The sequence below is a fragment of the Talaromyces stipitatus genome, genomic scaffold, assembly GCF_000003125.1.
Source record: "Talaromyces stipitatus ATCC 10500 scf_1105507295487 genomic scaffold, whole genome shotgun sequence".
Taxonomy (NCBI): Eukaryota; Fungi; Ascomycota; class Eurotiomycetes; order Eurotiales; family Trichocomaceae; genus Talaromyces; species Talaromyces stipitatus.
This window is the reverse complement of record NW_002990120.1, coordinates 1,496,584-1,520,977: the sequence shown is the minus strand read 5'-3', so window position 1 is coordinate 1,520,977 and position 24,394 is coordinate 1,496,584. Positions and strand designations below refer to the sequence as shown.

The window sequence follows — 24,394 nt, the reverse complement described above, 5'->3', positions numbered from 1 at the left end:
TTAATGTTCTGTTGAGCTTAGAATCAAGTCTATCGAATCTTACCTAGGTATTATAGAGTAGGAACGGGCATCTTCTAAAAATGGAGCGTCACTGAGGGCTAGGGCTAATATGTAGGGCTTCGTTCAAAAGTCTTTAAGACCCAGAAATGGATACGTGATGGTATACAGCTAGCTACGTAATGTATTGAAGTAGAGATAGAATCCACAGTCTTGGAGACCAATTTCTTCATATTCAACACATTTACACTGAGAACTATGTATACCCCGTCACCAGGCAGGCAGCCATGCTGGTTGCATTGAACCCAGCCCAACATGCACGTACATATAGGAGATCAAAGCTCCATATAGCTAGGCTGGACCAACCTTGGAACAAGAGGAATCACACAATAACAGCCTCTGCAATAAACTTGCGATACCGCTCTGCGCATCGTCCACGCCATGACTTCCCCCATATAGCCGTAGGTACCGCCAACCCCATGGATGCCATAACGAGACAACCAAAGAACGTAAATGTATAACCATAGTTGGTCGCATCTATGAAAGGCTGAACAGAGTATGACAAGGCAAAGTTGATGCACGAGGAGCATATAGCCAACACCACCACGAGTTCCCCTGAGATCTATATCTGCTATTAGCCGATGACCTGGAGGAACATGCCAAATGGGAGGGAGAGTTACGCCTTCAAAACACTCCATCGCGTATGTTGTTGCAATACTTGCTGCAGAGATCTGTTGCGAAATCATACTACCCAGTCCGATGGCGATAAGAACCCATGAATCGCCGGCATTGGCGCCCCAGCCATACATCATGTAACCAACAGCACCGTAGATGAAGCTAAACACTAAAGTCCATAAGCGCATTTCGGGTTCTTTGTAACCATTATTGCGACGAGCGAGGCGAATTACGATGCGGTCACCGAGCGAGCCGGTTCCCATGCTGCAGAATTGTTAGTATAAATGCTGTACTGGAAAGGGAGATGAATATACCCGATGAAAGAGCCTACGAGCGCAGCAAGGAACATGAGGCCAGTGGATCCAGTTCCCCAGTTGTAGGGGTCTTCTGTCATGATCTCGGAGATTGTGTTGAAAGAGACAATCCCTACAGACACCGGTTAGCTTGCGGGAAACGCTGCTTAGATGTTTTGCTTTTAACATACCTGCGGTGCATGCGAACGCGAATATTACGCTGGCCTGATGTAGCGTTAAACGTATTGTTGGATTCTTTCTCAGAGGAGAGGTACTTACCACAATGATATTTGGGAAAAGAAACAGATAGAATGGCCGACGAAAGTACTGAAACCAACTTGTTTTGTCCTGCTCAAATCTGTGGATAGGCACAAGGACCTGCCAGTAGTTACGTGGCAGAAGGTCCATAACTCCTTCACCTGTAGTAACCTGTCGAGTCATAGTTTCGGGCTGTTCTTTCTTATTCACTTCACGCAGGGGTACATTCTGCTCAATGTTCTCGGGCTGCGTAGTTGGCAATGAGGGATTGATTCTGGCATCTCCCAAAACATGACGAGGGAAAAGAGAATCGTCGAAAGTGAAGATGAACAGAAAAACGACGGCTCCCTTCAGTTACTGCTTGTTAGTCAACTGAGAGTGTAGAGTTCGGGGGGAGTACCTACACTCAAAATTGCAGCTATCTTGCAACTCCATCTCCAGCCCGGTCCTTCAGCAATATAACCGCCGGTAATCAAGCCCAAGATACTCCCCAGCTGTTGGCCCCAGACGTAAAAAGCTAAGCTCGTACCTCGCTGGTGCGCGAAGAACATGTCAAATATCTAAATCTCCGTTAGATCATGCGTAAACTTCACCGCAAAGAGAAAGGGATAATACAGTAAGCTGAATAATAGCCTGATAAGCACTTGTCCCGAAGCCCCCAATCATACAATTGAGATACCATTGCACAGTCCCCTGGAAATAAGCATTCCACAACGCGGTACCCATATTGATAGTCATACTAGCAATAAACACAATCTTGCGACCCCATTTCATTGCAGTGGGAATCCAGAGAATATTCACAAACCCAAGCAAGAGATAATTGAGGGCGGAACCGCCGTTCATGTTCGTCAATGACACGTCCGCTTCTTCAGAGATTGTGGTCCATGCTGCGCCTAGGTTGTTTTCACCGTAGGACATGACGCAGGCGAACAGGGTGGCGAGGACGAGGCTCCATATTTTCTTGTATTTGGGCCAATTCTGGTGCTATGGTTAGTACCTTCTCTACTCTAACGGTACATGGAAAAGAGAGGACATACCAATGGGTCCCTCGGTGTGTCTAGAGGACGAGGAAGGAGAACGATATCTTGCTGAACAGGAGTCTCGGGCTCGTCGACTTTATTCTTATAGACTATAAGCGATATATCAGCATGGCATTTCCAATTGAAAATGTATATGTTGCACCTACCATCGACAAAGTAGACCGTCCCAGGAACGTCCTTCTGGTATGTATCAATTGTATCAGGGTCCATTGTGATTCTTAGATCGTATCCAGGTGCACACCACGCGACCTATACTACTCGATGCCATTGTCAAGAGTCGTACCGGTGTTTAAATAGTAAACAAGCATATAATAACAACAACCATCTAGATACAGAAGTCAGATATCCGTTATCTTCGGTACCCCGCATTTTGACAATCAACGATAGCAACAAGGGCAAGTGAACGCGCAAAAGTCAAGCTAGCTAAAAAAAGCCTATGTGTACGTCCAACAGGCAGTACCTCCTCTAATTGGACCGGAATCAACAAGCGGTACCTTAATCAATCTTGAGCCCCGTCGTCTATCAATGCGATAAGGCTTAACGTTAATCTAACTATATCAAGTGACTTAAGATAAGCCTGCCATCTGCGTCACTGGAAGCTCAAAGCGAGGATCTATCTTTGAAAGTTCGACTTGAAGATATCGGAAGTACTTTCCTGATGGAGTATTTCGGATGCTGGTATCAAGTTTCTTGATATCGAGGGATGGTGTTTTGGATGCATTATCACTACCTACTAGCTAGTAGCTGCCCAGCTCGTTGCGGAGAACAGGGCGCCGCTGCTTACATTGTTATCTTCTCAGCGCACGTCCAATTCGGCGAAAGAGTACATCTCATTTTATGTCGTCTTATTGGCTTATGTTGCCGACGAGTTCTTCTCTTCTCGACGTTTTCGAGACACTGTCGGATGGCCCGATTCGAAATATGCAAGGTCGTCAAGTCACATGCTCTACAGTGACCTAAGTGATACCATCAAAAGAACTGGACTACGGACAATACTCCAGACGCTTTAAGGCGAAAAATAGGTCTATGGTAGAAAAATATGATACAGTCCCAGCGACCTAGTGTTTCTACTCCCGTTTACAGTTTGCCATTGAATCAAGCCCTAAGCCCCAAGATTCCGGCAATCTGGAAGTGATACATATCACTATTCAGTACAAAGATTAAGATTCGGGCATTTAATTTGCCGGAAGAAAGGGGCTGACATGACGGAGTAGAAATATTGGCAATCTTGACTAGAAAACTTGAAGCTAGGCCAGAAACAAGAGGACTGCTGAGCTCTAGCTTGGCATAATCAACTAGATGAGCCAGCTCAGCTCCTGATAAGTTTGCTTCGGCATATTGCCGAGCTTCCAAATCAGATTGGAACGTCTCCAAAACATAGGGAAAGACAAATTTCTTGTTGATACAAACAGGTAACTGTTGAAACGAAGGGTGTATGTATCAATCAAGCGCCTGTGACATGTGAGGCGATCACAAAGCAGCTGGATTGAATGCCGACGCTGGAAATGGTATTGGTGGAGCGAGAACGGGCCCTGGCACTATAGCTGTATGCTCATGGCATAAGAGCCGGAAAGCCCTCGTATTCCTTGCAGTAGTATTAATAACAGCTACTTCCAACTTCACAAGTCTTAATCACAATCCGAGTCTTCGTTATCAGCGTCCGAGCCATCATGATTCGTCAATATCATATACCAGTGAGACTCACTAGTCCAATGTGGCAGAAATTTCAAGTTTGCCCGCTTATTCAACGTATCAATAACATCTGCAGGAGCATCCTTGAATATCGCCAGATAATTAGCTGGCGTGATTTCGTACAGAGCCTCAAAGCCAATCTCCATTCGACATAATAAAGCTGCATCGGACATTTCCATCAATACTTTCACATCAATCTCAATTCGACCTCCGTAAATAGCTTCGATCGCGACTAATTCGCCGAAATCGTACGGTATTGGAATATTCGCTCCGGGGTGTAGCAAAACTTCTTTACGAAATTCCAAGAAAATTTCCGGTCGCGTCTTGAACCAGTTATTGATGCGTTCAATTTCAGTACGGCCAGGCAATGGATTCAGTCGAGTTAGGCGCCATTGGCGGCGGAAATCTTGGTGCTTTTCGAACCACACATGAAGAAGATCATTGGGATCAGGTTCTCTAGTCACGTTGTGCATATCTTCGCAAGCAGCTAAATATAGTCGGTAACCGGCTTCATTTGGATCGAGGTCCATCTTTCGTTGAGGCAGTTTACGAAATGCTGGTATTGAAATAACCGTGGCTGCTTGGGATGAAAGATTGGATGTAGAGCTTTGTTGGTGGTCCCTTGCTGATGAGATCGGTACCAATAGATTAATTTGAGTCCACGAAATCCATTCTTATATACCTTGAAAGATGTGTTGTTTGAGATTTTGTATCAGGGTCACCACTTTGTTTTATCCTGGTATAGGAATCTATCGAGCTAGATTGCTGCGCGCTCGCGATTTTTTCTGACATGTTATGAATGAGGTGATTTATAATGAAAGGAAGAGACATCTGGATTTTGTTCTTCCTTGTCAAAAAATTAATTTATGTGCGGACCGTTGGATGATTCATGCAGTAAACTTTTGGAGTGTCTCTACCAGGATCAATTTTTACAAATGTGGGAAATGTGATGGATACTCCCAACTTCATGAACATTTCTACCTTGACGATTCGTACAGCAATTCAACCTCAATCAGAAAACATAAAATCAAAATCCAGTCCATATAGTGCGCCAAAAGTCTACTACAAAATCTCCTCCTTCAGCTAACAAACTCTGAAATTCCTCTCGGTCACCAATCTGACCTAGAATCGACACCACATAGACGGTCACCAGACGTCTCAATCCCTTCATTTCTCCGGTCTTTGATTTTCTTTTATATGCAAATCGAACGAAATCTAGAATACTCGCCACGCTTGTTTCATAGACGATGAAGTCTTGCAGCGTTTGCTGGAGTTTGAGAAGGATTAGTTCTCGAAGATCCTTGATATCATATCCATGAGCTAGAATATAGAGCTCGGCGTGTCCTAGAAACACGGGTGTGAAGTCCTCTGTTGGCTTTGCATTCGGTTTTGGTTGGAATTGATGGATCTGTCTTTTTGGAGTGTACGTCAACTGTGAGAACATGTTCCGAAGTTCGCTGTATCGAATGGTCCGTTCTGTAACAGGTAATACTGGCTCGTGATTATCTGGTTCAGAGGGCCAAACGCCATTAGTGTAGTCGTCTCGCACGTTTTCCTTTTGATGCGGTGAAATCTGCTGCCACCATGTAGCTGTAGGTTTAGGCGGATCCGGAACTATGTCCTGCATTGGATCCAGAGTACCTTTCTTTTTCCTGTTTTTCTTGTTTTTCTTGTAGCTGCTAAAGCTCATGCTAGGCGTCCCCCATCGATCGCTCTCTAATGTCTCAGGCTCTGGCCAAATCTCGGGTGCATCTTCAGGTTCAGGATCAGGTTCGGATTTAGATTTGAGTTCAGGTTCGAGTTCAGGTTCGGGTTCAGGTTCGGGTGCAGGTACATCATTCTTAGCCTCAGCCTCAGATTCATGTACTGCTTCAGATCGACGAGATTCGATTTCTCGACTTGCCGGTGGTGTATAGTCATTCAAATAGGCAAATTCGCAAAGCCGAGTGAAAGTTTCCTTGGTCACCTCCGGCCAGTCGATATATCCAGGCTTATTATTCAGAACATCAGCCAACGCAGGCGACAGATCTGCTATAGGCGCCGAATGCACGGTGACGATTTCCTTTTGGTTACCAAGTTTAAATTTGCAACACGGCGACCAAATGTGCCTGTTCAAGATTTAGTACCTGCTTTCTCAGATTTGTTGATGACTTACTTCGCGAATGACCAATCCATTTCTCATACGGGCCCAGGAAACATTCGACACAAGTATGGGGAGAAGCGAACGTGAACTTTCTAAATATTCAGAAGTTGGGAGGTAGGTAAATTTTATTTCCACCTGGGCTGCTTAAAACGGCTCGACTAGGGTTATTATACTCCAGCTCTGTATGTCATCCAGGGTGTAGTGTCTTTACATGCTATTGAATGTGAATTGAATGTATGTCTGCCTGATTGATATACCAGGTAATATGCATTTTCGCCTTGACTTTTTTTCCTCAATTGAGCCTAGCAACGCTTTTCAACGATACGTTATTTCTCATCAACTGCTCGTGTCTCTCTGTATAGAATCGCATTAACCAGCCATTGGTACTCATCCGGTCGAGTTGGATCACCACGTCGGTTAGCCCTAATTTCGCCCTGTTATGCAGCACTCAGCCATAGAGTAGCTGTACGCACATTCACTCATTCTCTATTCGAGAAACCCAATTAAATAGGTATCAGATGCAGCCAATCAAGTTCATGTTTTCACCCGCTCTAATTGCATTTAGTGTGATGACTTTTTTTGTTCCCTCAATGCATTGACATTATTCAGCAATGGACAGCGCAAATTCATCTACTGCCAGAGGTACTGACGGTCGAGTATAACTTCTGATATATTATAGTACATGGTGAATGTGGAAAAAAGTACAACAGTTCTACATCCATATTAGCGAACATCTCCCCGACTATTGCGACATGATATCCAACCGCGGGGAAAGGTACGCGAAGGCTGGTTTAGCCAATGGATACCTTCGTTCAAGGACACTTTTCAGCAAGGAAAATAAGTCGGGCCTTGTATCTTTTGGGAATGCAGAGAATGTAAGCATTCTACGGCCAGTATCTGCATTCACATAAAGTATGCTTGATTAATTGATGAGCTGCAGTTCCTGATGCAAGATGTATTGCTTGAATATGTCCGCACAAAGGTAAGACTATCTACCCTTCTACTACATAGAAACACAATGAATCGGCTAATATGGATACACAGGCAGCACCGGCTCTTGACAATGCTAGTCTCACTTATGACGAAGGCCCCTTTGGCCCCGAACGTCTTCGCGCAGCCATGGCGAAGCTACTCAACACGTACTTCCACCCTGTTAGGCCGGTCTCAGCGGACCATATTCTTTTTACAAGTGGCGTAACAAGCTTAAATTCGATCGTTGCCTTGACTCTGACTGATCCCGGTGACGGGATCTTGCTGGGTCAACCGATCTACGGCGCCTTCAACGGAGATTTACAAGTGCCTTCCGGCTGCCAACTAATCTATACTCCATTCCACGAAGACGACCCATTCAGTGAACAGGCTGTTTCTCGGTACGAGAAAACTTTCTTGGAAGCTCGAGACCAGAATGGTGTCCCGATCCGGGCTCTTCTAATCTGTAATCCACACAATCCACTCGGTCGATGCTACCCGCGCAAGACCTTGGAGGCTCTAATGCAATTCTGTCAAAAGTATCAGGTACATCTGACTAGTGACGAGATATACGGGTTGTCAGTATACGATGACTTTTCTAGCGGCTTTGTTTCGGTTCTATCAATCGATCCGGTCCCTCTTGGTGTAGATCCGTCCCTGATCCATGTATTGTACGGGATGTCAAAGGATTTCGCAGCGGCTGGGTTAAGGCTTGGATGTTTGATTAGCCAGAATCAGAGACTCATGCAGGCGGCTCTTTCGATCAGGTAAGTCACTCTTGTGGCTGCTCGTTCATTCATAATTTTCTTACCGGTGACGACACCACAGTCGATTCCATTGGCCTTCTCATGTATCAATCAGCATTGCCACTACTATTCTCGACGACCATGAATTCATAAAAGTTTTCCTTCGAGACAGCCGCGCGCTACTGCGTTCACATAGCGATTTTGCTGTACGAGCTCTGGAAGAGGCGGGTATCCCTTATTCACCAGGCGCGTATGTTTTTCTCTTCACCTTTCCATGAAGAAACAGTGATACCTCAATAACTAACAAACCTCCTGCTCAGTAATGCGGGCTTATTTCTCTGGATCGACTTGTCCAAATGCCTAGACATTAACATTGCCAACACTCAAGACGAGTGGGTTGCAGAGACGCAATTATCCAAACAACTTCAAACAGCCGGCGTGGAAATGTCGTCTGGCCAAGCCTATCATAATGAAGCCCCAGGATGGTTTCGCGTTATATTCTCGATGGAAATGGACACTCTGAAGGAGGGTTTGTCAAGGTTAGTTACGATTTACCTCATATTCAACCAGCACTAACCGCGATCTCTATAGGATTGCGAAATTTTATGCGGATCATGCAGAAAAAAATATAGAATCATCTTCAACAGTTAGACGATAGAATGACATTAGGGTTAGGGCTAGGGCTATTCATCCCGATAGACACTCAAATGTGCTCAAACCCGCGCAGAATCTTAGAAGTGGCCATCTCCACCGTCAATACAGTCCAATCAAGCTTGTTAGAATGGTGCAATATTAGAGTACGGACTGACACGAGAGGAGTGGACTAGGAGGGGTGCAGATGTACCTTGGTAGTTACCGACACCAGGAGGGGTATAAGAGCATCCTTAGTTATCTACAGTCCTGGACTGTCTTCCATTCATTACTGATTCTCTTCTTCATCGTACATCATACAGAAAGCAGACAGCTAACACAGTCAAGATGTATACACTCCCCCCTTTACCTTATCCCTACGATGTGAGTTCACTTAGAGCCATACCTCCACTAAGAGAACCAGCTAATTCAAAACCAAGGCCCTAGAACCGGTTATATCAGCAGAAATCATGACCCTCCACCACCAGAAACATCACCAAACATACATCAACAACCTCAACGCAGCCCTTTCCGCACAACAAGCCGCCAGTACCTCCAACGACATCCCCGCACTACTCGCCCTTCAACAAAAGATCAAATTCAACGGTGGCGGCCACATCAATCACTCCCTATTCTGGCGCAATCTTGCACCTGCACCTTCAGCAGAAACCAACATCGATACTGTTGCGCCTAACGTGAAAGCCGCGGTTGAAGCTAAATGGGGTAGTCTAGCCCAATTCATTGAGGACTTTAAGCAGACCCTTCTTGGGATTCAGGGGAGTGGATGGGGATGGCTTGTCGTCAGACAGGGACTACCGGAGAAGAAGATTAGGAGCTTGGAGATTGTAACGACTAAAGATCAGGACTCGGTCGTTACTCCGGATAGTAGTGTTGTGCCGCTTTTTGGGGTGGATATGTGGGAGCATGCGTATTATTTGCAGGTTAGTAATTCTTAACTGATTGCTGGAGAAGTACTAATGATGAATTCTCTGTTTAGTATCTCAATAACAAGGCCGGATATGTGACTGAGATCTGGAAGATTATAAACTGGAAGGTAGTCGAGGAGAGATTCTTGCAGGGTATTCAGGGAGAAGTCTCATTCAAGCTATAACTTCCTAAATAAGATACATTGAGTAAGACTCGGTTGGCTGTAACTCTGCAGAAGCCCCATAGATAGCGAGTAGCGATCCAGTGGAATAACCGGGAAGTAAAACTTGGGCAAAATGACCGAGATTCTGAAGTAGTTCAATGCACATCTCTATTTCCGATATTGTCAGCAGTCGGACTGTATACACCTGATAACAATCCCTTAACTTCATTCAATTGGGCCGTGAGCATGGTCCAATTGCCTGGAATACCTTCTTTCCTCGATGGGTACCCTGTAAGCACCCATTTGAGCAGATTTGAGCAACAATGAGCCACCGATATAAGGACAAGAATCCCATCCATTCTCGACTTACAAACTACGCTAACTTCTACAAATCTCAAACTCACCAGCTCGACGTACATTTCTCACATTTCTCACCTGGGCACCCTCATTGTTTGTGCAAACATAGAATATCAAATATAAGAGCATCAGAATACATATATCATGTGTGGCGACATGAACCCTCGAGCCAGCCGAGGTGGCCTAATTGCCTCTATATTCCCTTATCAAAACACAAAACCATATCCCTCAGAGCTTGTGCTCTCTTTCCGCAACACCGAAAACTCTCATCAGACTCACGCTACGCTGAGTACACCAGACCACAATTCCTTGCATACTTTACGAGACATAACATCTTTCACAATGCGGATCGAGTAGGCCAATATCCCAGATTTTTCGTTCTGTATTGTTTTACCTGACAATTCTATTCAGAAAATACGGTGACCTCCTTAGTCCCACAGACCTTGCAAAAAGCCAACCACTATACTCATTCAAACTAAGACCACAACACGAAACGGGAAGAATCGAATTTGCGCTTCCGTATAAGCTTGATTTTGGCGTTTCAGAATCAGGGATTGTGGGGAGACAGGCGACGTTGCTATCTTCTAGTAAAGGGGTGAGTGAGATGAATGTTGTTGGGAAGGGGGTTATTGGGTGGAATTGATCCGAGATGTAGTTAACTTCGATTGTGGACGTGGATATAACTCTTATCTTGTTTTAACTGAGTAACTTAGATGGAAATCACTTTTCATATGCTTTAATTGTTGTTGCCTCTATCAGTAGCTTATCTTAATAGGGTCTTGGTTGAATGACAGGGGCCTTTTGGGGCTTTGTGATTCCAGCCCCATTGTCAATTTCTCCATGCAATATCATATTATAAGTCGGCTCTTCAACTTTGACCTGTCCCAAATAGTTATGGAAGACTTGCAGACTATCATGGAGGGCAATAATATCAGTATAAGGCAGACATAGTACCAGATCAAATATTAGCTCCATGTCTCCCAACCCCAGCCACAAACTTCGCTGCCCCGTAAACACCCTCCTCCATAATAACTCTCTCCCCATTCCCAAACTCATTCCTCAACGCATCCTGAAACGAACTAGCCTCGTAAGCAGCATAATAACACGAGGCCCGATCCACATTCATACACAACTGCGGAAACGCAACAAGCTGTTTCGCAATCTTAACGGCTTCATTTAGCGCCTCCCCTTGACCAACGACTCGATTCACGAGGCCCATTTGCAAACCTTCCTGCGCAGTGACTCCGCGACCTGTGAGAATCATATCCAGCGCTCGGCCCAAGCCAATAATGGCCTGTAGTCGGACTGTGCCGCCGTCAATCAGGGGTACGCCGAACCGGCGACAAAAAACCCCAAAGATGGCGTTTTCCTCTGCAACGCGAATGTCCGCGATGAGACTCAGTTCTAGTCCTCCTGCGACTGCATACCCTGCCACAGCGCTGATGAGTGGTTTGCGTACTTGAAGACGAGAAGGTCCAATGGGCCCTGCATTTCGTCCTTGAACACGCTCAGACTCAACGTTGAATCTGGGTCCTTTGTACTGATTACCTTTCTCATCGTTACCGGAAGTTGATGATGATGATGCTTTGGCTACTTCGTGCAGATCAAAGCCCGCACAAAAACTTCCCCCGGCACCATACAAAATACCTACTTTCTGTGTTTCGTCATTCTCAAAATCGAGGATGGAATGGTAGAGAGTTTTGGCGGTTGGATGGTCGATTGCGTTGCGTCTGTGTGGTCGGTTGAGGGTAATGGTTGTTATGCCTTCAGGGGTTTTGGAGATTTCGACGGAGTTTTCAGGTGAAGACATTGCGGTATGATCCTAGGTTTGTTTGGTCTTGCACGTACTGAGGTCCTAGTTAGCAGAATGAGGGGAAGGGTTGATGGACACTTGAACCTCGGATAAATGGAGTCACCCATTTGTCATCTGGCATGGCTGTCTCGTCTATATCTGAAGGCCATTGGCTGTATTTATGATATGTAATCCATAGCAAACCTGTCTGTGCCGCATATCCATAACCCCATGGGGAGCTTGCATGTCCGTGAGCAATTGTTGGTGTCCTGATACAGTTGCGACTTAACAGGTACAAGGTAAACCGTACAGCGGCAAGTCACAATCAGTGGGCACAATACGCATACAATTGCAACCAAATACACAATAGTAATCACCAGAAGACCCCCAGTCACAGTAATGACAGCTCCGGTCTATCTCCATCTGCTTCGGTTATACACGGCATCTAGGGCGTGCTGGTGATGTGAATGTGGTGTTGGTCGTGGACTTACTCGCGTCTCCCTAAAGGAGTCTTTGCAGCTGTTGATTTCATACATTGTAGAAACCGTAAAAGAGCCTAGCGCTAAATCGAGGAAATCGCATGACTATTTCTGGATCGTCATCACCAAAGATTCATGCTACTCATATCATCATATCTCCAGTAACCCTTGACGCTGAAGACAGACAAACGAAGCAAACAAGACAAACAAATAACTAGTCGGCCCGCTCCTTATCGATAAGCTTATGTAATCCGTCATCAGATAATCTTCCGCGGGGAGGCGACCATCTCTCTCCTTCTTCCCATCTCTCATCTCCCATAGACCAACGAACCCTTACATACGATGGATATCAACGATCAAAAACCACCAGATCGCGCAGCAGATAACCCTCTATTTGAACGTCCAGGCACTCCCGAACGTCCACCTTACTCACCCGTCACTCCCGTGTTAGCGCATCTCGCCCTGATCCCCGGTGGAGCAACGATAGTACCACCTGCGATAGAGGATACGTCGACAGAAGCTACGGCGATGGCGGTCAAGAGGCGAAATACAGTATCTTCAAAACCGCCCAAACAAAATGAACCCGTGAATCAGCGCGCGGTAATGCCGCCACCACAGCAACTTCCTCAACAACACCAGCAACAACAACCGACGTACCCCCCGCCGAACCCGATCAAACCAGAACCCAGTCCCGTCCCGATATCAGAAAGCAATAATCCGGACGTCATAGCGCTACGTTCCGCGATCTCTCTTCTCCAGTTTCAGAAACAAAAGGCTTTGAACGATATAAAGGCTCTCGATGAGTTGAAACGGGCAGCAGCGGCGGATCCGGAGAGTTTTTCTAGAGAATTATTAGCCGGGAACCTGACGAAGGAAGATAATCATCAATTCATTGATACGGATATTACAATGACGGACAGCGACGATGACTCTGACGGGGCCCAAGAAGGAGACGAATCGTCAGCGCCAAAGAGCAAGTTCGGAAAAATCCCCAAACCGCAAAACGTCGTGCGCATGCCTCCAATAAACTGGGCCAAATACCATATCGTGGGGGAACCCTTAGACAAAATGCATGAAGAGCATCGGAATAGACCGATTGCAGGCGTACCGCGTCAGGATCCGAATCAGCGAGCGCCGGAGCATTTTATTGCGGCTCCTTATCGGCCTCTGACGGATAAGGTTGATAGTCCGGCGAAGGGGAGGGGGAAGAGGAAGACTTGATAATATTACACGTTGACGGTTACGGTATTACTTGAAGAGTCTCTGCATGATTGCGAGACAATTGCACCCTACTGAGGTTGCTGATCATACCCACCACACGCCTTGTGCCGCATCCCGCATCACTTGGTGAGTTACATCCGTCTCACACTATAAGTTATGGATGAAGACGCAACACAGGCATGGTCTTGACTATGGCAAGGACTCGTCCGGCCAACCTCCTCCAAATGTATTATATTTCTAACAAAGATCAATGAGATATATCTCTACACACTCCAGTACTCAAACATTTACCTCGCATGTAGAAGATAGATCTATAACTTCGACTTCTCCCACTGCAGCATTCTTTTCTTCCCCTCCTCCGAAATATCCACCGTCCTCTTAGCCTTCAACTCATCCGCCTCATCATGCGCCGCCAGCGAATCAATAGAATCCACCACATCCGCCCATAACCTCTCTTTCATCGCCACAAACGCGGGCGAAGAAGCAATCTTCAACAGCCCTCTATCAAGAACCAGTTGCACCGCATCCGTCAAATCGCCCAATCCATCCACAATTTTGGCCTGTAACGCTTCCTGCGCTGTGTACCGTTTCCCTTCGATAATCATTGAGCGCAGTGTCTCGCCGTCTTGGATCTTGGATATGAATACAGAGCGCATGGGTGGTGCGAGGGGAATCCCGAGTGCGATTTCGTTCAGACAGAGGAAACCCCGTTTAGGGTTTTGGATGCGATAGTCGTGGTACATGGCTAGCATGAAGCCGCCTGCAAAAGCGTGTCCGTTTATGAGTGCGATTGTTGGCATGGGATATCTACATCATCAACACATCTCCTCGACAAAGGGGAAAGAAGGGGACATACGTCAATAGCCGCCTAAACACCCTAAACAAATAATTCTCAAAAAACCCCGGCGACGAAAGCGCCTTTTCAAGATCTAACCCATTACTAAAGAATTTCTGAATTCCACTGGTTGTCAACAGTACGCCTCTTGGGTATTGGTGTTCGAGGATATCGAGGGAGAGTGTAAACGCATCTAGGAATTCTGGGGTGAGTCGATTGTCGGCGCCGGAGGTGAAGGTGAGAAGGTAGATATTGTCGTGCGCATCGGATGGGGTGGTGCAGACGAAACTGCCGTTTGTGGGTGCGACGGGGACGGAGAAGAGCTGTTTTGTCATTTTGTTTTGAATATCCTGATATGAGTAGGGATTATTGATTCATGGCATGATGCAGGATATACAACGGTTAGGTACGGAGTAGTTAAATAAGAATGTTCAGTAAGCTGTCACAGGCTAGGCATGAGCCGAGGCACATTCCTAGACCAGTAATACCACTGATAGCCTTTCATATCCGCGATCAAGTGTTGCTTCTGAATAGCTTCATCGTGACCAGACAGTAAACTAGTGAGAATAGCTCGTATTGAAGGTATATCGGCATTTCAGATAAAAAGGGCATATTGATGTTTTATCAACCAATCATGCTGTAGACATGCTGACGTCATTGCCATATCATCAGATATATATATATATACATCTACATTGGACACTTACAAGCTCAACAACTCTACAAATACCAACACGCGACACGCAACACGCAATCTCAAAATTGCCATAACGAAGAACAAGCACTCTGAAATTCAGAATGGACACCTCCTCCCAAACCGACATCCCCCAACCGTCCAAAGAAACAGCCTACACCCAATTTTCCAACCCCGTTACCCGTAACCCACAAGAACAACGCGGCCAACCCAGCGCACCCTCCAAACCCGACTCAGGTCTGCTGTACGCCACCTCAGGAACCGGCTCCTCTGCGCGAGGTCATGCATATGGCGAACCACCACAAAGCATCCATCGCAGGCCAGACTCAAACCCATCATCCGACGAAAAACTCGCCCAATTGACCCAAAGACATAACCAAGAAATCGACTCGGAGGGTAGTAGAGGCCACATCGATCTTGAGTATGGAGTAGAACAGCAACCTCGTGAAGGCGATATTGCGCATGCGGTGGAAGATAATCATTCAGAGACAGCGCCGCATCAGCGCGTACAACCCGGTGTGCATGCTGGGGCTGTGGGGACGAGTACACCTGGTTTTGAGCAGGATACCGCGGCGCAGATGGATAGGAAAAGGGCTGAGCATGATCGGATGCTCGGTCTTGGACGGGATGGGGGTGCGAAGAGTCCGGCTTATTATGGGGATGATAATAGGGAAGATGAAGTTGGTGGTGGTACGGGGTCGGAGAGGAGGCAGGTGCGTGAGGAGAAGTTGAGGACAGATCGGGAGATGGATGCTAAGGGGGCGGTTAAGGAGGCCACGGGACATGCGGCTGTATGAGTTGATGAAATTTCTCTTTTTGTATTATAGATAGATGCAATAAGATAACGCCTTCCGTAATGCACTCTCTGAATATGCAGGGGTATCGAACAATAAACACTAGTCAAATCAAGCGGCATCATCCCCTCCAGACTCGCCAATAGATGCCCTTTTCAACGCTAGATCCTGCTTCAACTGGTGCACACGCTTTCCAATCTTCTGTTTGAGAATCTTGTTTGTCTGCGCTTCGTATTTGGCAGTTTCCTGTGCAATCAGACCTTCCAATTCAGCTATGAATTCGCGCTGTTCCTGGATTTCGCGACGTCTTTCGAGTGCCTCTTCGTCCATATCCTCCTCTTCCCCGTTAGCATCACCATCAGCCTCACGGTCACTCTCTTCGCTTTCGTCTCCGGATGACTCATCGCCTGGTTTTAGTCCTGGAGTAGCAGACTCTCCGGTTGCGTGCGCAGCTGGAGTCTCTGCAACATCTGGAGCTTCATCAGCACCCGCCGCCAGCGCTGCCTCTAATTCACCGGCAAGTTCATCCTCAAACAGGTCTCCCTGCGCATCTTCTTCATCTTGCATATCATAATCAGCTTCACCATAGGCATCTTGTTCATCATCGTATTCATCGTCGTAGTTAACCACACCTTCAGCACGCGAAAGTGACGTGGCATCGACTAGCTCAAACCTGGGTGGGCGTACGGCAGCTTCATCCTGAGCTATCAAATTTGCAACCTCCTTCTCAGCCTGCTCGATAGTACGCGCACTTACTCGCTTGCGAAATCGCCTTTTCCTCACATATTTCATCGGCGGGGTTAAACCATGCGAGTATTGATATGTCTTGTCATCCAACATATTAACATCTTTCGGTAACGGGTATTCCATCGCCTCCTGCTCATTCTGAACAGGTCCTAGCACCAGTAGCATCTGTGTAATATCCGCCGATTTGTAAAACATGCGTTTATCCCAGCTCTTCATTCCTTCAATGATACAAGGAAGATCAACCAGTGTAGCCGCATACTGCTTATCGCGAACCCTAACAATCATCCTCCTTCCCTCGCGAGTTAGAGCTTTGATACCGATGTGCGATCGATCAAGTCGTCGTTCATTAATTGCTTGTCGTATGTACTCGCAATCTTCCCCGGGTACCATGCGCAGGATAAAATCCTCTTCAATATGAGGATCCAGCTCCAGGTCCGATGCCTCCGAGTCGTATCCACTACCTAACGGGCGAGGTGCTACTCTGGGTTGGCCTTTGATCCGAATCGATTTGACCACTGATTGTTTCGGGACATCCTTATTCACAAGCTTGATCCGTTTAGGGCCAGTTGGCGCCTGTGTCGCAGGCACCGCGTCCGAGTCGTCTCCAGATCCTGCATCGTTTGCTCGCTTCTTCGATGATCCTGCTTCTGTTTTGGGTTTTGAAGCTCGTTTCTTCTTTGGTTTTGGAGCTGCTGTTGCATCGACAGCTGCAGGCGCGGGTTCTTCTGATGGTTTGGGACCGCCTAGTTTCAGCGTGAGCTTTTTCTGAGGAGCTAGTGGTTGTGATGTCTCCTCTGGTGGTGGTTCTGACTTCTTCGCGCCGAAAGAGAGTTTTATTTTCGGTGCGGACATGTTGACAATTCACCCATGTCACTGAGCGCAGTGCGTCGATGTCGATGAGCAGACGTGTTGAGTTGTAGATGAGTTGGTTGACAGGTTGAGATTGCAGTAGGGTGAGGTGTGTCGGGATATTTAGCGGCCCGAGCTCTAGGACGCAAGTTAGTTTCCATTCTACCAGCGTCATTATTCCAATATCTTATTGTTAACTCACCGATATCTGATCATGGTCATACGGTGATTTATTGGGAGAGGGATACTCCCTGATTATTATTTTCAATATTACCATCCTATTCAGCCATTCTTGGCCACCATGTCTGGTCCTCACACCCTCCACAACGCGCTTTTGCGCCCTCCCATCATCCAAATCCTTCGCGCTGCAGGCTATCACTCATCGCGTCCCTCGGTCATCGATACCCTCGCCGACCTCACAATCCGATATTTACTGCTTCTTGGATCATCCGCAGCTGAACATGCCGCAAACAGCCATCCGGACGATCCAGTACCGACTCTCCAGGACATTCAACTCGCATTACAAGACGTAGGCGCTTTAAGACCGCAGATGAAAGACTTTGAAGAAGACTGGCGCGGCGAAGAGGACTTACGCGGTCTGGAATCTTTCATATCATGGTTCTCAGGACCAGTAAACCGCGAAATACGACGAATTGCTGGTTACATTCCTACTGAAGGCGACGTTGTGGACGCTGATATGCTAGAGAAGGAAGATTATTTGACAGCCTTGAAGAAAAAACACAGCAAAACGGGCGAAGAATCTCGATATGCGGGTACGGTTTTGGGTAGAGATGCGGAGGAGCATCCTATTATCATTGAGGGTGGCTCTGCGATGAGTATTGGAGAGTGGGCTTCGCAAATCAAGACGCGCGAGCCATTTGATGAGTCGTCATCATCAGCTATAAGTAGCGTTCCGAGCAGTTTATCCGATGGAGAATGATCGATTGGTGAAACCATCAAGTTACAACCACTACAAACCCAGTATATCCAGAGGCCGAACAATCTGCACAGAATGGCAACCATCTCATACGCAACATTACTCTTACGGGTATAGCGAGCTCAAGCGTACTCAACGACTCGCGTTGTTGACCACAACGAGTGCGCCTCAACTTCGACGAACGTACCGCCTCGATGGAATCCATACATTGGACATGGCATAGTCTGTGTTATGGGCCCTATTTCACCTAGCAGAGTTGACATACTGTTCAGAGGGCTATGATAGCCCATTACCGGCTACCGAAAGCAAATTCATGTGAATGCAACTCGGCCGGCGTAATGCGTGATCCGAATAGAAGGAATGGATTGTGTCAAATAATTCAATATATCAGATAGAAGTCGTTACTTTTAGTTCTTTGAAACTGCTTCCAATAGTAATTTTGACTGGAAATTCAACTGCATAGCTTCAGTGTTTTCTCGTCTCTACTGTATTGGCACTCGTAAATTATTCGTGACATCACCAATTTTGGGCCACAACATCAACCCCTCACAACCCCAACTTCAACAACACAGCTTCTGCAACTATAGGGCTCATCACAATCAATTACGATATATCTGAAACTATCATGGTATACAACTACAACCTCCCAACAACATCCCACCTCTCATTCCAAAACTACATCTACTCCAACACCCACCCCTCACTTCCACAAGCCGCATCCACCGCCCGACACGCCCTCCGCATCGCCCTCAAAACACACAAACGCCTATCCGTGCGAGAACAAGAGAATAATCTACTAGTTGTCCTCAATGCCTTGAATGAGTATATACCATACCTCTTCGCGATCAATGATGGTTTGAGCGGGAGAAGTATCAGGACCGGCGGGGGGGTGGATGAGGAGGAAACGATTGATATCACGCTCAAAGAGGAATTGGTTGTTGAATGGCGGCCGGTGTTGATATCTTCGTTGTCGTCGATAGTAAAATCTGCTGGTACCGGGAACGCGAATCATCGTATCAAAGGTCGCGGCGTCGATTTTGAGATTGCTTTTGTGGTTGGGACATTGGGATATGTTCTTTCGAATTTGGCAAGAGTCACAGTGCTACGGATATTATATGCTTCATCTACACCTACCGCGGAACAGAGAGCGGCCGCGATGCAGAATGCGACCAAGTACTTGCTTCAGGCAAGTTCGGCTCATACACTACTCGCAAAATCGTTTACGATATCAGATGAAGCTGCCGGCGCACAGGTAAATTATGTCCCGCAGTTGAACACAACCGTACAAACGGCGCTTGCAACCTTGGCATTAGCAGAAGCGACACTTCTGGCAGTTTTGAAAGACGATGCATACACCTTTGCGTGTATTCAAGCGCGCAACCCAAACGACAAGGAATGGATGGTTCGAGCGCCGGAAATCCCCAAGGTGAGAGCATTACTTCTCGCTCGACTCTGCGTTCGCAGTGCCGAACACGCGGAACAAGCGTTTAGCGGTCTTGGGTCTGCAGGTGCTAGTCGATCGAGTACCTCATCCGCAGCAGCGGCCAAAATCGATGAAGATCTGGTAAAATACGTCCAAACAGTCATCAAAGTCTCTCGCGCAAAGGCATGTCGATTCTTCGCTATCGATGCTGAGTTGAGCAGTAAAGTCGGTGAGGCAATTGCCTGGCTACGAGCAGGGAAAGGCGCATTGGGTATAAAACGGGCTCTTGTTCCGGAGGGACAATCTACAGCTGGGAAATCGGGGACGTTCTCAAAGCTGAAGAAAGAATGGTCAGATCGTCGTGATGAGCGGAGATTGGTAAAGAGTAGTAGTAATGCTGGAACCTCAGGGATTGTGCAAGGGGATGAATTGAGTCGTGGTGATGATGCGGGCTGGGAAGAGGAAGGGAGGGTTATTGAAACGTTGGAGTTAAAGTGGGTTAAGATGAACAATACGGTGAGTTAGTCTTTGCATTCATGGGAGGTGATTGCTGATCGTTGCATAGATAAATACACAAACCATTCCGCCTTCAGAACCATTGCTATCAAATCTCCCATCAGGGAGAGATATCCACGCTGCTCCGCCGTCATACAAGCCTCCGTCATTGGAAGAGAGCGAATTAATCCGTATGCGTGCTCCGCCGGAGAAAATTGACCAGTCGTTGTCTGCGATGACATTAGAAGATGACAGTGAAGATGAAGTCACGCCAGCAGCAGAGAGAGGTCTTCCCGGTGGTTTTCTTAGTTCAAGATCAGCGACGGCCGACAGTTACTATTGAGCTATTGTACTTGTTGGATGATACCCTGTAAAAGCCCGATCGGACTAGTCTAGTCTTGATCAATATTCGAACTTGAAAGATGGAACAAAACAGATGAACTTGTGCAGTAGATATGTACAATAATACACTTGAGACTCCTTCATAGCCTCCCATCACTCGTCTATAGTCCGCAACACAATTTTCTAAATATGGGCCCAGGATCCCTCCGCAAACTCAAATTCAACGTAAAGCCGTCGCGACCATAATTGCGTTGGAATCGGAAAGCCCCTTTGATCCGATCGTGAATTTCCCGTCTTTTCGCATTTATGAGCCCTTGCTGAAATAATTCTTCTCTTCGAACAGATAACCCTTAATCTTGCGCTCCTTGAGCAATTCAAAGTACCGTTCTATATTCATGCAATTAAGTCAGCATTGGCATTCGAAATCCCCTCCACCCACCGTAAACTAGCCCAGTTACAAGGTTGGATAGAACAAACCTCTCAACTTCCCACACTTTTCAAAATGATTCACTCCTTCACGAGCATAACATTTGCCCAATTCCTCACCCACAAGTCTGGCCATCATACTTCGCACCCATTGCTCTCGGATAATTGCATCTCGCGCATTGTGAATTGCTACGTTGTCTTCAAAGTCGACGCCTTCGTAGGTTGGGGGAACGGTGGGCTTTTTAGCCAGGAACGCGGCGGATTCGGGAGTTGGCATTTTTTTCTTTTCCTTGTTCTTTGAGTTAGAGCAGAGTACAGAAGTTGTGCGTATGGAACGAGGCGTACTGTTTGTTGAATTGGGAGGGGTTGAGATGAATTGAATTAGTGATAAGCAAGAGGTTGATGAAGGTCGTCCTTGAGTGACCGAGACCGAAGTGCATGGGGCGGAATGAGCTATTATTGGTCAATTTGTCTAGGCGGTGGCAGAATCTGAATGTGGTTGTTTTCTGTGGATACTTCAATTTTCACTTCTACCCGATACTTGCGAATTCATTAAGCACACAATAATCGTCTGAATAACGTTTTTTTTTACAGGATCTTTAGACGGTGATGTTGGTCATAGACTCAGTGGATGGCTCCTTCCAGGAAACTGTCTACAACGGTCTCTTTACTACAAGCTTGAACTTCTATTCTCATAGGGCTGTAACGGCTGTTATATCAGTATGTGTCACGTTTGACCATTTGGTCGCGCCGCATATACAGCTGGCACCTCTGCTGAAGGATTCGCTTCCCTCCATTGCCTCTCCAATCTCTCTAGCCACATAGGACATTTCCTGCTATTACATTTCAGCCTGTCATCTGGTAGTGGAGGTCCCATAGCCGGATCTGCACCAGACTCCACCAGGAAATTTGCAATATCTTGATGTCCAAGATCCTTGGCTAACGACAAAATTCTCCCGCAGCAGAGTTTTGAGCTTGTCTCCAGCAGTCCGCGGTAGCCGGTATTCACATCTGCGCCAAATGAAAGCAGTAATTTTACCAGCCTCAAGTTTCCTTTATGGACTGCATGGACGATCGGCGGTATAAATTTTCCATTTTCCGTGCTGTGGTTTGACATTATGCATGCCATTGAATCAAGTGGACCTAGAAACTGGGGTTGATTAGACGGCTGCCGGATGTCTTCATCATCAAAGTTGCAGTCCACGGCATGATTCAACAATATCTCCACAATCTGATGTTCGGGCGAGGCAGGGTCATCAATTGACGACGCGCATTGCACGGCCAGTGATAACGCCCTCGTACAGGCGATACTATCTGTGGTCCGTTTCGCTAGAAGGTCCACCATCTCTAGGTTTTTTCTCTCAACAGCGTGGAAGAGAGCCACCCGTCCCCCGGATGCAGAAGCCATATCTGCATCAGCACCATTATCGCAGAACTTCTCAGCGAGCTCGAAATTGTCTTGGAGTACCGCGCATGCTAACGGAGGCTGCGAGTAGTGTTTTCTATCAGTGGTCCATCGATCCATATAACAGTTCAAATTCACGCCGCCATAGTCAAACAATTGTAAAGCCACCTGTGCATGTCCAGCCGACAGTGCAACTTGGAAAGCTCTTTGGATATGGTACGGGAGATATCCTCGTTTAGTGCTTGACAGCAATAATCCCACTGTTTCCTGGTCGGCTTTAAACGCGGCAATATGAAGAGGGAAGAAAGAATTAGCGCCGTGAGTATATTGATGAACGCCCAAATCTATGAAAGTCCTGATCATCGCCCTGTTCGATCCATTTGCTATTGCTAGAGACAACAGACAGAAGTCATCCCGATCCCGGATATCAGGACTACACTTGGCCTGATCGAGCAAGAATCTCACCACCTCCTCTCGTCCATTCTGAGTCGCAATGCAGATCGGATGGTCTCTATCAATGTCCCAATGATGACTCGGAGCAATGCTCCCGTAGAGCTGCCCTCTATTCCCCCATGTGGTGATAACTTTGCGTGGACTTCCATCGTCCAATCTGGAGGCGTAATCTCCACGAGTAGGAATTTTCGCTTTTCCGAGCTTGATTGCTTTGCGCAATGTGGTAAGATTTCCATGCTCGGCAGCCCAGTAGACACTCGATGATTGATGATGCTGTACATCTTCTATATACAAAAACCGTTCGAGAGTGGAATACAGTCGTTTATCTGTTTGTGAGAGCGCATTTAGTGAAGAAATTGAGGGGCGTAGGCAGGAGGCGATGTTGAGAATTATCTCTGTCGGGAGGGAGTTGAAGGAGACCATCTTGCTGACCCTGACAAAAGAAGTGCCATTTGGGAGGAAATAGCATTTTTCTTATATTCGTGATGGGTCTTCGGTCACGTCTTGAGTCTTTTATCTAGAAATGTCTCAGCCTCATGGTTGTTGCCAACCAGAGAGCCAGGTGGCTTGGTCTTAGACCTTATTACTAAGTTCTTGGGGCTTGCTTTCTTGACTTAGTCAGCTGAAGATGTCAGGGTTAACGTACTACACGGGTCATTGGGCCACCTGCAAGTCCCATACAAAATGGCCATCTTCAACACCTTGATTTCTCAACAGACTCATATATAAACCATATCTAGAAGTTGAATATGGCTTATAATATAGGTATTAATATACATCTAGATTTAGGAACTCTAAAAATATTAAGAACCCCTCTGTCATGAAATGTACATTAATAACTATGCTAGTTTCTAATATCTCAAGACTTATAGAAGAGGCGCACTTCCAAATTGATATTTCTGATGGGGATTCATATAGGAATCATTCGTCAAGTCTAAGATATGGCTTATATATAAATCTGTTGAGAAGTCAAGGTGTTGAAGATGGCCATTTTGTATGGGACTTGCAGGTGGCCCAATGACCCGTGTAGTACGTTATTCGTATAACAGGACTTTTCTCGTCCAGTCCAAGTATAGAAATGCTACTTGACATCACTGACATCCGGGCGTGCCTTTTGGTATTCCCTGGGGTTAGGGTATTTACATCGACTCGAGGAGAGAGATGCATCACTTGGTCCGCAAATATCTGATCTATTGATCCTACTCCTGATGAGATATCGCAGTTGTTATTTGACTATCTTTCACGTCGTACTCCGCCTGCCCATGAAACATCCCGACCAAATATTCAAAATCTGACCATATCGAACCATTTTGTTGGGATGAGAAAAGTCCACGCTGGGCGAATCATCAGAGAATAGTCGTGCAGAAAGCTCCCGTGCCTCGATCAGTAAGTCTTTCAGATTAAAATGTGCCAAAACTTGACCGAGACAACAGAGCACTCGCGGTAGACGAGTGTCATAATACCCGTTTCGGAATTTAGACATTTTCGAAGTTTAGACCTATTCACCCAGACTCCATTCAGACATCGTGGCTCAAGTTTGGGATCTTCGACTTACTCTGCTTCTTCCCACTCACCGAGACTTAAATACATCATACCAACAACATAGTAGCTG

The 24,394-nt window shown here is 46.5% G+C and overlaps 14 protein-coding genes across 15 annotated transcripts, besides 1 other annotated feature; 6 read left to right on the top strand and 8 right to left on the bottom strand.

The window, feature by feature from the left end:
• Positions 1–260: 260 nt before the first annotated feature.
• On the bottom strand, positions 261–2,473 carry TSTA_057600 (MFS transporter, putative; the record flags this gene model as incomplete). The annotated part of the gene is made up of 9 exons (XM_002487336.1): positions 261–619; positions 678–936; positions 987–1,098; positions 1,157–1,190; positions 1,245–1,571; positions 1,628–1,783; positions 1,839–2,201; positions 2,261–2,352; positions 2,410–2,473. The coding sequence occupies 9 exons, from the start codon at positions 2,471–2,473 to the stop codon at positions 380–382; spliced, it is 1,647 nt and encodes a 548-aa protein (XP_002487381.1). The 3' UTR covers positions 261–379.
• A 1,474-nt stretch (positions 2,474–3,947) lies between these two features.
• TSTA_057590 (uncharacterized protein) lies at positions 3,948–4,485 on the bottom strand (the record flags this gene model as incomplete). Its single annotated transcript, XM_002487335.1, has 3 exons — positions 3,948–3,967; positions 4,013–4,038; positions 4,079–4,485. The coding sequence occupies 3 exons, from the start codon at positions 4,483–4,485 to the stop codon at positions 3,948–3,950; spliced, it is 453 nt and encodes a 150-aa protein (XP_002487380.1).
• A 497-nt stretch (positions 4,486–4,982) lies between these two features.
• On the bottom strand, positions 4,983–6,130 carry TSTA_057580 (uncharacterized protein; the record flags this gene model as incomplete). Its single annotated transcript, XM_002487334.1, has 2 exons — positions 4,983–6,063; positions 6,111–6,130. The coding sequence occupies 2 exons, from the start codon at positions 6,128–6,130 to the stop codon at positions 4,983–4,985; spliced, it is 1,101 nt and encodes a 366-aa protein (XP_002487379.1).
• Positions 5,709–5,781: a microsatellite.
• A 575-nt stretch (positions 6,131–6,705) lies between the features above and the next one.
• On the top strand, positions 6,706–8,389 carry TSTA_057570 (aminotransferase, classes I and II family; the record flags this gene model as incomplete). Its single annotated transcript, XM_002487333.1, has 5 exons — positions 6,706–6,973; positions 7,039–7,080; positions 7,143–7,834; positions 7,896–8,063; positions 8,134–8,389. Exons 1-5 carry the CDS (start codon positions 6,788–6,790, stop codon positions 8,387–8,389), a joined length of 1,344 nt encoding a protein of 447 aa, XP_002487378.1. The 5' UTR covers positions 6,706–6,787.
• A 361-nt stretch (positions 8,390–8,750) lies between these two features.
• TSTA_057560 (Mn superoxide dismutase MnSOD) lies at positions 8,751–9,591 on the top strand. Its single transcript, XM_002487332.1, has 3 exons — positions 8,751–8,827; positions 8,884–9,384; positions 9,441–9,591. The coding sequence occupies exons 1-3, from the start codon at positions 8,792–8,794 to the stop codon at positions 9,552–9,554; spliced, it is 651 nt and encodes a 216-aa protein (XP_002487377.1). The 5' UTR covers positions 8,751–8,791; the 3' UTR covers positions 9,555–9,591.
• Positions 9,592–10,658: 1,067 nt separating this feature from the next.
• TSTA_057550 (enoyl-CoA hydratase/isomerase family protein) lies at positions 10,659–11,700 on the bottom strand (the record flags this gene model as incomplete). The annotated part of the gene is made up of 2 exons (XM_002487331.1): positions 10,659–10,800; positions 10,889–11,700. 2 exons carry the CDS (start codon positions 11,698–11,700, stop codon positions 10,659–10,661), a joined length of 954 nt encoding a protein of 317 aa, XP_002487376.1.
• A 771-nt stretch (positions 11,701–12,471) lies between these two features.
• On the top strand, positions 12,472–13,382 carry TSTA_057540 (uncharacterized protein; the record flags this gene model as incomplete). The annotated part of the gene is made up of 2 exons (XM_002487330.1): positions 12,472–12,713; positions 12,756–13,382. Exons 1-2 carry the CDS (start codon positions 12,504–12,506, stop codon positions 13,380–13,382), a joined length of 837 nt encoding a protein of 278 aa, XP_002487375.1. The 5' UTR covers positions 12,472–12,503.
• TSTA_057530 (enoyl-CoA hydratase/isomerase family protein) lies at positions 12,649–14,600 on the bottom strand. Its single transcript, XM_002487329.1, has 2 exons — positions 14,239–14,600; positions 12,649–14,189 (listed from the first exon to the last, which is right to left on the bottom strand). Exons 1-2 carry the CDS (start codon positions 14,550–14,552, stop codon positions 13,694–13,696), a joined length of 810 nt encoding a protein of 269 aa, XP_002487374.1. The 5' UTR covers positions 14,553–14,600; the 3' UTR covers positions 12,649–13,693.
• Positions 14,601–15,015: 415 nt separating this feature from the next.
• On the top strand, positions 15,016–15,708 carry TSTA_057520 (uncharacterized protein; the record flags this gene model as incomplete). Its single annotated transcript, XM_002487328.1, has 2 exons — positions 15,016–15,148; positions 15,170–15,708. 2 exons carry the CDS (start codon positions 15,016–15,018, stop codon positions 15,706–15,708), a joined length of 672 nt encoding a protein of 223 aa, XP_002487373.1.
• Positions 15,709–15,816: 108 nt separating this feature from the next.
• TSTA_057510 (transcription initiation factor TFIID subunit 7, putative) lies at positions 15,817–17,383 on the bottom strand (the record flags this gene model as incomplete). The annotated part of the gene is made up of 1 exon (XM_002487327.1): positions 15,817–17,383. Exon 1 carries the CDS (start codon positions 17,302–17,304, stop codon positions 15,817–15,819), a length of 1,488 nt encoding a protein of 495 aa, XP_002487372.1. The 5' UTR covers positions 17,305–17,383.
• A 219-nt stretch (positions 17,384–17,602) lies between these two features.
• On the top strand, positions 17,603–18,461 carry TSTA_057500 (Bromodomain associated domain protein; the record flags this gene model as incomplete). Its single annotated transcript, XM_002487326.1, has 2 exons — positions 17,603–18,189; positions 18,356–18,461. 2 exons carry the CDS (start codon positions 17,603–17,605, stop codon positions 18,459–18,461), a joined length of 693 nt encoding a protein of 230 aa, XP_002487371.1.
• A 311-nt stretch (positions 18,462–18,772) lies between these two features.
• TSTA_057490 (pH-signaling protein PalC, putative) lies at positions 18,773–20,863 on the top strand. The gene is made up of 2 exons (XM_002487325.1): positions 18,773–20,177; positions 20,227–20,863. Exons 1-2 carry the CDS (start codon positions 18,864–18,866, stop codon positions 20,497–20,499), a joined length of 1,587 nt encoding a protein of 528 aa, XP_002487370.1. The 5' UTR covers positions 18,773–18,863; the 3' UTR covers positions 20,500–20,863.
• TSTA_057480 (NADH-ubiquinone oxidoreductase 12 kda subunit, putative) lies at positions 20,309–21,335 on the bottom strand. Of its 2 annotated transcripts, XM_002487323.1 has the most exons (3): positions 21,270–21,317; positions 20,976–21,213; positions 20,309–20,885 (listed from the first exon to the last, which is right to left on the bottom strand). In XM_002487323.1, the coding sequence occupies exons 2-3, from the start codon at positions 21,199–21,201 to the stop codon at positions 20,803–20,805; spliced, it is 309 nt and encodes a 102-aa protein (XP_002487368.1). In that variant the 5' UTR covers positions 21,202–21,213; positions 21,270–21,317; the 3' UTR covers positions 20,309–20,802. The 2 variants fall into 2 exon arrangements, with proteins under 2 accessions (XP_002487368.1, XP_002487369.1); XM_002487324.1 differs by having other exon boundaries at positions 20,976–21,335.
• A 316-nt stretch (positions 21,336–21,651) lies between these two features.
• On the bottom strand, positions 21,652–23,205 carry TSTA_057470 (ankyrin repeat-containing protein, putative; the record flags this gene model as incomplete). The annotated part of the gene is made up of 2 exons (XM_002487322.1): positions 21,652–22,773; positions 22,795–23,205. 2 exons carry the CDS (start codon positions 23,203–23,205, stop codon positions 21,652–21,654), a joined length of 1,533 nt encoding a protein of 510 aa, XP_002487367.1.
• Positions 23,206–24,394: the final 1,189 nt, after the last annotated feature.

Bases quoted from the DNA above. Each gene is read 5' to 3' on its own strand.
- TSTA_057560 (XM_002487332.1), top strand. From the start codon at position 8,792: ATGTATACACTCCCCCCTTTACCTTATCCCTACGAT. The intron at 8,828-8,883 runs GTGAGTTCACTT...TTCAAAACCAAG, and splicing joins CTTTACCTTATCCCTACGAT to GCCCTAGAACCGGTTATATC. The intron at 9,385-9,440 runs GTTAGTAATTCT...TTCTCTGTTTAG, and splicing joins AGCATGCGTATTATTTGCAG to TATCTCAATAACAAGGCCGG.
- TSTA_057530 (XM_002487329.1), bottom strand. From the start codon at position 14,552: ATGACAAAACAGCTCTTCTCCGTCCCCGTCGCACCCACAAACGGCAGT. The intron at 14,190-14,238 runs GTATGTCCCCTT...TTGATGATGTAG, and splicing joins GTGTTTAGGCGGCTATTGAC to ATATCCCATGCCAACAATCG.
- TSTA_057490 (XM_002487325.1), top strand. From the start codon at position 18,864: ATGGTATACAACTACAACCTCCCAACAACATCCCACCTCTCATTCCAA. The intron at 20,178-20,226 runs GTGAGTTAGTCT...ATCGTTGCATAG, and splicing joins GGGTTAAGATGAACAATACG to ATAAATACACAAACCATTCC.
- TSTA_057480 (XM_002487324.1), bottom strand. From the start codon at position 21,201: ATGCCAACTCCCGAATCCGCCGCGTTCCTGGCTAAAAAGCCCACCGTT. The intron at 20,886-20,975 runs GTTTGTTCTATC...GCATGAATATAG, and splicing joins AAAGTGTGGGAAGTTGAGAG to AACGGTACTTTGAATTGCTC.